At 53.0% G+C, this 8,343-nt stretch overlaps 1 protein-coding gene across 2 annotated transcripts; it reads right to left on the bottom strand.

Annotated features, from left to right (window-relative positions):
• Nucleotides 1–833: 833 nt before the first annotated feature.
• LOC127588760 (rab GTPase-binding effector protein 1-like) lies at nucleotides 834–7,687 on the bottom strand. Of its 2 annotated transcripts, XM_052047616.1 has the most exons (18): nucleotides 7,352–7,687; nucleotides 6,425–6,553; nucleotides 6,038–6,241; nucleotides 5,719–5,879; nucleotides 5,458–5,577; nucleotides 5,251–5,386; nucleotides 4,920–5,098; nucleotides 4,731–4,841; nucleotides 4,195–4,650; nucleotides 3,532–3,636; nucleotides 3,341–3,457; nucleotides 3,163–3,261; nucleotides 2,955–3,095; nucleotides 2,587–2,776; nucleotides 2,442–2,497; nucleotides 1,772–1,870; nucleotides 1,551–1,667; nucleotides 834–1,469 (listed from the first exon to the last, which is right to left on the bottom strand). In XM_052047616.1, exons 1-18 carry the CDS (start codon nucleotides 7,395–7,397, stop codon nucleotides 1,368–1,370), a joined length of 2,568 nt encoding a protein of 855 aa, XP_051903576.1. In that variant the 5' UTR covers nucleotides 7,398–7,687; the 3' UTR covers nucleotides 834–1,367. The 2 variants fall into 2 exon arrangements, with proteins under 2 accessions (XP_051903576.1, XP_051903575.1); XM_052047615.1 differs by lacking the exons at nucleotides 6,038–6,241; nucleotides 6,425–6,553; nucleotides 7,352–7,687 and having other exon boundaries at nucleotides 5,458–5,627; nucleotides 5,719–5,854.
• Nucleotides 7,688–8,343: the final 656 nt, after the last annotated feature.

Below are 8,343 nucleotides of genomic sequence, written 5' to 3' on the forward strand. Positions count from 1 at the left end.
AAGATGAAAGTGGGTGATTGTTATTTATTTGCCATTCACGATGCTTCCACGCTTTCGACAACCACCCATGACACAAACTGTTGACATCGTAGGTTCCTCTTGCCTGGTAGGTGCCGCAACTTGTCTTGACTTCAAACGTGCTGGCGTCCCCTCGCGCATTATCAACATGAGACGAGGTGAGATTTTGACCTGAATCCAAAGCGATTCATTGCCGCCATCTACAGGGATCCATGCGTCATTACAGTTATGTACAAGCTTTGAACATCTCAAACAAGGTGACCCTCTTCTGTACCCACCTGTTGAAAAACACCCACGGCGAATATATATTTGGCCGTGGCGCGCGGCGCTTGGATTGCTTTTTGACAAATTGAACGTCCACGGCAACGATTTAATCTTTCCGTGACTTCCTCTGGGTTGTGAAATGAGAGCAATTTGGGAAGGTGGTCCTGTTCGGAGGGTCCGCAGTTTCACAAACACACACGGATGCCCTTTGTACTCACCTTGGGGGTTAAAATCCGAAGAATTAAAACTCACGTCGCATGAGTTTCTCCAAGAAAAATTGCAAGACGGCAGCGTCGCCTTTTGGATTGGATTCTCGTGCAACAATTTCATTCGGTCCATCTCGTGTCATTGTTGTCGGGTGCAAAAGAGCCGTTCTCAAACTTTACCGGGTAGCGGGGGGGGGGGGGACTCTGAGCAGAACTATTATGTGGGCCGCTAAATGCTGAGGGGCAAAAGTGGCTTTGTTAAGTGTTTTTGTAAGAGGAAAAAAAAAAAAAGTTGCATTGCTCTGGATATTTTTCCTCTAAACAAATGTATTTTGTTGGGGCGGGGGGGGGGGGTATATACTTGAAATGAGAGAAAATAATTGATTATTATTGTTGGATTATTTTTATAGTAGTCTGTGAAGCCTTGAGATCTGGGCCCCAGTTTGAGACCCCCTGGTGGTGGTGGTGGCGGGGGGGTGACCCCCACATCAAAGGGATGAGACGACCAACAAGCGAGATCAACAATTATGGACCAATCTGATATTATTTTTTTAAAACTAATCAGAATTTTGTTTTTAAAAGAGTCATATCTACAGTAGGAGCAAGACATCCACAGGAAAGATGGGGACCCCCCCCCCCACCCCCAACCATCCGTATGCACGTTTGCAGTGTTTTGAGTAGTGCTTTTTCTTCCTCACGACTCCACCACTGAATGTACATTAAAAAAGGCCAGCGCTGCTCCTTCCTACCTGCCTTCGCTTCTTTCGTAACGCTTACGAGGAGGAGGAGGAGGAGGATCGATCGATCGATCGATCGTGTTCGGGGGGGGGGATGCAGAAAGAACGAAGGGAGGAGGCACTTTTCCCCGCAGGCGCGCTATCATGTATCCGGAAGCTGGTTGATGTCGGTCAAGTTGGTGTCGTTGAGAATGAGTCTGATTCGCTCCAAAGAGTCCGCCTGTCGTATTCGCTCCAGCTGCACCTGGCAACAAAAATGGCGGGCGACTCAAGAACGGCCGTCGGCTAGAATTTGCGTGTTTTTTTTTTTTTTTCTCAGTGTTACCTGTAGCGTCTGCGAAAGCTTGACAAAGTCCTTCTGGACCTGCTCGCTGACATCCAGCTCCGTCTGCAAGCGCTGGGCTCGGTCTTTCTCTTCAAACACCTGGCTCTCTAGCGCACTCTACGGCACACACGCGCACAGTGCAAGTTTGACGCGAAGTCCCGACAGATTTTAAAAAATGCCAGCGCGTCACATGTGCGGCCCGGACTAAACGAGAAAAGCACCTTGGCGGCGTGGAGCTCCCTCAGCTGCTGCTCCAGGCCGATCCTCAAGCTTCGGATGCTTTCCAGCCTCTCCGTCTTTTGCGACAAACTGATCTGCAACTGCACAAACGTACGGGGCGGCGTCAACGGGCAAGCCGACTGAGGCAGCCGAATATGGAAAGCCGTTTGAGCCCCCGCCACGCGGTTGAGATCCGTGTGCTCCGATGCCATCTTTTCACTCCGAAGACAATGTACCAGCGCCACCTTTGGCCGACGGGAATAACGTCAAGCTGGATACTGAACAAACGGCTTGATTTGATCCGATTCGTCGAGAGCCCACTTGTGGGCCAACTGCGTGTTATGAGTGAGCACTAATTGACAACTGAGGGCTCCTCGTAACGTGATCCGACATCAAAAATGAAATTTGACTGTCCAAATATGCAATCGCCGCAGCCCAAATCTTGATCCTCACGAGTGAGGCCCACTCGTCTTGACTTTTTTCCACTCTTACTTCAGCACCACATTGGAGAGCCCACTTGTGGGCCAACTGCGTGTTATGAGTGAGCACTAATTGGACAACTGAGGGCTCCCCGTAACGTGATCCGACATCAAAAATGAAATTCACTTCGGCAGCTCGAGCGTCTTTTCCATCCTTGAAACATTCAAAGTGCGATTGGAGAACAAATCCAACCTGCTCCTTCTCCATTTTTATCCGCTGCAGTTCCGTCTTCAAACCGGAGAAGGAAGCTGTTCAGGAAGACACACCGGGCACAGGATCACCATATTTCGGTTGCGGGTGAGGATGGCGGGCGGCGGCGCGTGTTGGCGAGTCTCACCGATCTCCTCCTTGCAGCCTTCGATCTCCGTCTGCAGCGTGTCCTCCAGGTTCTCCTTGAGGCACTGCTCGGCTTGGATCTGCTCCTTGAGGAAGAGGATCTCCGCCATCAGCTTCTCCTCCGTGTGCTCGGCCGACGTCCGCAGCGTCGCCGTGTCCTCGCGCAGCCGCAGCACCGTCGCCTGGAGCTCCTGAGCCCGCCGCCGCGCAATCGAAACACGCGGGACAGGGAAGCAAGACGACATGGAGGTTTCTGGGTTTTTAAGAGTACACCTTGAACGTGGAACTCGCGTTTCCAGACACACTCACAATGAGTGAAACGTTTCGTCTGGAAAGTAGACCGAAATCTAGAGCCGGGCGAGCACGTACTTGCACGTTGTCGGGCATGGCGAAGCCGTCTTGCTCCAGCAGCTCCGAGTGGAGACGGCGTTTTCCCTGCAGGCTCTCGTTGTCCCGCTGGAGTCGGCTCAGCTCGTCGGCCAGTTGCTCGCGCGACTGCGCCAGCGCGGCCTCAAAAGCACAAGGAAAGGTGAGGAAGGCCACGCCCCCCCCACCGGGCGCCGCGCCCGACGCTCACCATCTGTCCTTGCGTGTTCCTCTTGGCTTCACCAAAGGCCTCCTGAAGCGTGGCCAGCAGCCTTTCCGACTCCTGGACTCGTCGGACGAGGGCCGACACCTGCAGCGCAAAAGAAAGGCCCGAGGTGTGAAACATTTGGCCGTTGAAGCGAAACCCAGGTGGGAAAACATCAAGTGACCTTGGCGGCGGTTTCCTCGTTCCCCAGCTTGACGGAATCTTCCAGGCTTTGTTTGTCGGCCACGCTCCTCTCCAGGTGATCGTTGGCCTGCCGCAGCATCGCCTGCAGTTTTTTGACCTGCGGAGCGAGTCGTCAACACTCGAGAGCGGGCCCAAACGCAGGCGCAGGCGCAGCGCCGCGACGGGGCGGACCTGATCTCGAGTGTCGGCTTCCTGGCCCTGGATGGCCTGCAGCTGCTTCTCGTAGTTGGAGCACATGTCGCAGCGGCGGCCCAGCTTCCTGCCCGCGTTCTTCACCTGAGGAGGCAAACAAAGCCCGTCGGGGGGGGACGCAGGATTAGGCACACCGATGCAAGCGCTCCGTCCAACGCAGTCGCGCATCAATGCATTGTAATATAAAAACAGAAAGCTTGGTGACGTGATGAAGGTTACAACTGGACGTTTTTTTTAAACAATTGTATGTTTTTTAAATTTGTTTAATTATTATATTATATATTGTATTTTTTTTTTCAATAGATGAAAAAAGTACCAATCACATTTTTAGATTTTTGTGATTCTAAAGTTATTTTTGAATCAAGAAGGCCTACGGTTGCTTTTTAAGGAAATTGTGCGCCGGAAGTTCTGCCTAGCAACAAGTGTCTGCCTAGCAACAAGAAAATGGTTACATAAGTATCTCCCCACCCCCATCATCATTGCCCATGTGACCTAATTTTCCTCATGTGGGGAGGAGCTTAAATTTAGCCCAGGTTGTGTCGATGTGCATTTCTGCTGCCCCCCCACCCCACCCCCAATCCTACATAGGCCAGCCGCTCCATTTTTGGCCGGGCCTCAATTGCGTTCGCTATTTCAACGCACCTCCTGCTGCAGCAGGTTCCACTCGCTGTCGCTGACCAGTCGGTAGCCGGCAGGGGGCAAGTAGGCGGCGTCGGGGGCTTGCGAGATGCTGGAGAGCAGCGACGCCGTCTCCTCCTGCTCGGGCGTCATGGCCTTGATGGCCTTCTCCTGATCTTTGGTGAGCAGGAAGTGGCTGGCCGTCAGCTTGACGGAACCGACGGAGCCGCCGTCTCCCAGGCCGGCGTCCGCCGCCGCGCCGCAGTCGGCCCCCACCAGGGGCCCGAAGTCGGACTCGTCCAAGTGGCCGGCCGACTTGGCCTTGTGGTTCAGGCCCGGCGTGGCCGACAGGGAGGAGCCCAGGCTGTCGGTGGACTGCACCCTGCGCAGGTTCTCCCTGTAGGGGTCCGGCGGGCCGCCGGGCACCGAGTCGGCGTCCAGCGAGTGCATGGAGCCGTGGGCGCTGTGGTCGGTCGGCGCCTGGGGAGGGCAAAGCCAAAGATGGAGGCAAAGCAAACCAGCTCATCGAGCAACATAATAAGGTAAAAGTCATCCAGCACCTCCTCAACGCTCAAGCCCAGGAAGATGTCCTCCAAGGGCTCCGTGTTGTCCGCGCCGTCTTCCTCGTGCAGATCCTTCATTTGGCTCAGCCTCTCCTTCTCGTCGTCTTCCTGCAAGAGACGCGGCGTCAAGGCGGCAAAGGCCCGAGCGGGACTTCCCGGCCATTTGCAGTTTCTCCGCTGGCGGACCTGGTCCTTCTTCTTGATCTCCTCCACCTGCCGCAGCTGCTCGGAGGAGAGCACGCTCTCGATCCTCTGCATGTCCCTCATGAGGAGGCGCTGCGACTCCAGGAACTGATCGTTGGCTCGCTGCCACGTGTGCTTGAGCTGGTTGTGCTGCTGCCGCTCCAGCTCCAGCTTGTGGCACACTGGACCCGGCCGACGCGTACAAAGAAAAAAAGCAGGGGGGGGCTTTCAATTGAATATTTTTTTTCCTTTCTGTGTCCATGAACTTTTTTGCTCTTTTCATGTCTCGTGTTTTTTTTTTTCTTTTTTTTTTTGTGGACTGGATTTCAATGACCTTCGTGAAGCTCCCGCCGCAGTTTCTCGGCGTCCTCCTGCAGGACCGACTTCTGCGTGTTGAGCACGGCCACGTACATCTCCAGGTCGGTGCGACACGACTTCTCCGCCTCCAAAACGTGGTTGAGCTCCTTCACCTGGCGTGATTTTTTTTTTTAATATGATGACTTTCTTCTTCTTGCAACGTTTGAATGATCAAAAGCTTGACCTTGGACGCCTCGAGTTCCTTGACCCTGTCCTCGGCCGCCGACAGCTTGGCTTTGAGCGCGCCGATCTCCTGTTCCATGGGCATGACCACCGAGCGGAGCTTTTCCGCATCCTCTTGAGCCTTTCCAGCAAGCAAGGACAGCGAGCGCATTGCATTGAGGTATCATTCGGCTGTAGATTTTGGCAAAATATCATGAAAACGAGAGTTCACGCTTCCACGCGAGATGGCGGCTCCGCTCGAGGCGAGCAGCGGCGAGCGTACCTTCTTCATGTCGTCCTCCAGGTTTTGCTCCTCCTGGGGCTCGTCGAGCCGCCGCCGGAGGTCTGCCACCTCCCTCTCCACGGCCTCGCGGTACTGGCCCCACTGGGCTCGCTCCTGCTCCAGACGCTGGTGGAACTGGACCTCGTACTCGCAAACGGTTTCTGAGGCGGGATGTGACACGCGCGTTACGACACAAGGATCTATTTTGAGGGATGAGCCCACGTCATGTGCTCGATTACAGCCGCAGCTGCTGTGAAATGTGCAATGTCAATAAAGTACTCAAAGCGTGCTGGGAGGGGGGGGGGGGGTCTCAACGTGCCTTTCATGATGGCCTGCAGCGAAGCCACCTCCTCCTGCCACTGGCCGCGGACCTGATCGATGGCCTCCTGCTTGGTGTTCTCCGACACCGTGGCCACCGCCTTGATGGTCTCGATCTCGGAGCGGGCCTGGGTCAGCTGGGCCTGTGCGGCGCTCAGCTCCGACTGGGCCGACTCCAGAGCTGACGTCTGCCTCTTCAGATCCTCTGGAGAAGAGTAAAACCAAACCGATTTAAGGATTCTCATGGGAATTATCATCGGATCGCGGCAGCCTCGACGATTGGGCCGATGGCGATAAAGACGGACTGTATTGTAACGTGAATTCTTTGCCACTGCGCCATTGTGAATTCCAGTTTGGAGTAAATTCTCACCGCGAGGCGCTCTCTTACCCTCTTTGGCCAAATAGAGCTCTTTGAACTTGGCTCTCTTCTGGTTGAACTCGGCCTCCAGCTGTTGCTTGGCTTTGCCCAATTCAGCCCTCTCCCGCTCCAGGGCCTCCATTCGCTGCTGGAGCTCGTCTGAAAGGACAAATTGGAAGGTTTTTCCCCCCCCTCCTACCTCAGAATGTGGACAAAAATATTCTTATTACCATCTCCCGAATGAGCGGAACACTATTTTTGGAATGGTTTGGCTTTGTGGAGAAATTTCGGAACATGACAACAAGTTCCCCAAGAACTTGATCGTGAGCCGAATACTGTGATGGTGGAGAAGCGTGACGTAAACATGCAAAACGTGTGGATCGCTTTACGAAGGTTATCGTGGGGAACGTGGACTAATTGAAAACGTGGGAAATGAGGGGGCGGAGTGACGACACCATGTTTGTAGCTGCAGAATAGCACGCGTGTTATCACAAATAGTAATAATAATAATGAGGCGCTTAATACGCACCATTATGACACTTAGAAAGTTAGCACAACATGCTACGTCTAGCCACAGCAGTTAGCTCAAATCAACATATATTAACGCGTTACGGAATGTTGTCACATCTCACTTTATTCACAATTAACATCAATACACTTGCACAACATGAGCTGATCATGAGTGACCTACTGTCGCTGCTTGTGTGCGTGTGTGCGCGCGCGCGCGCGTGCGTTTGCGTGTGTATGAGCGCGCGCGGGTGAGTGTGTGTGTGTGTCTGCGCGTGTGTGTGCGTGTGTGTGTGTGTGAGACACGTCGCCCTGTTGGTGGATCGGGGATGGGGGTGATGCTACAGAGCTAATGTTGTCAAAAGATGCCGAGGCCGCTAACCAAGCGCAGGGCTAACCTTCCGCACACCGATGCGCCGTAAAACGTCGCGAAACACCGAGACGTATTACCGTCATGTTGCGACGACGGAGGGGCTCCTGCGGCCTGCTCGGCCATGGCTCGTTGAGGGGAGGGGGACACTGACGAAGAGGAAGGGGATCCGAGCTAGGAGTGTCTCGCAAGCCAGGCTAACAACATGACAGGCAGCATCAAGATGACGAACAGAATACACGCCACGTCCGCTTGACGCTTCAAAGTAAATGTCTGACCGGTGTACTTAGCCATATTGTGTGCCATTAAATGGCGGTCAAAGGTAAATAGAATACTTTGGATTTTATAAAACAGCACGGTAACACTATATCAACACCACCACCTAAACCGCGCTTTTTTGGGGGCCAAATAGACACTGTGCTCGGTGGACCATTACGTATTTCCGGTTAAAAATACGCAGGCGTACGAGTTTCCGGTTTCCGTGTATCGCAAACAACCGGAACTCCATCTGAAGGATAAACAACCTAATTATTTTCAATTGTTTTAACTGTTTTTTTTGTCGCTACATTCTATACCTTGAAACTGGCCATTTTCAAGGTGAAACTGTCCTCCGAGTTTGTGACTCTTAAAGACGAAGGAAACAGCCAACTTTGTGTTGTGCCTACCACAACGTTCGGTTTATTGAAAACGTTTACCAGTGAGCCTGTACGACAAAGGAGAAAATTTACATTCAATTGAGAAATTGAGACAATTTAACACCCCCTAATGAACAGGTTCAACGTCAGGCTTGCTCAGAGCTTGCTGATGATCTGATCATTTGAATCAGGTGTGTTGGGAGACTTGGAAAACATGCATGACAGAGGCCCTCCAGGGCCTGAGTTTGACACCTATGCTTTAAGCAGTATTACAGTCTTTGTCAAGCTTTGTTTTCTGTTCCAAAGCTACGAATATACTGCAGTATGTGATGCGTCATCATCAAAAGGAAGCTGATGGGGAGCTGCAAATTGGAGAGGATGCAGATAAAGAGAACCCCATCCTCGTGCGTTGGCATGATATGCGGACTTGTGTGTGT

Source organism: Hippocampus zosterae, chromosome 16, assembly GCF_025434085.1.
Source record: "Hippocampus zosterae strain Florida chromosome 16, ASM2543408v3, whole genome shotgun sequence".
In the NCBI taxonomy this organism is placed as follows: domain Eukaryota; kingdom Metazoa; phylum Chordata; class Actinopteri; order Syngnathiformes; family Syngnathidae; genus Hippocampus; species Hippocampus zosterae.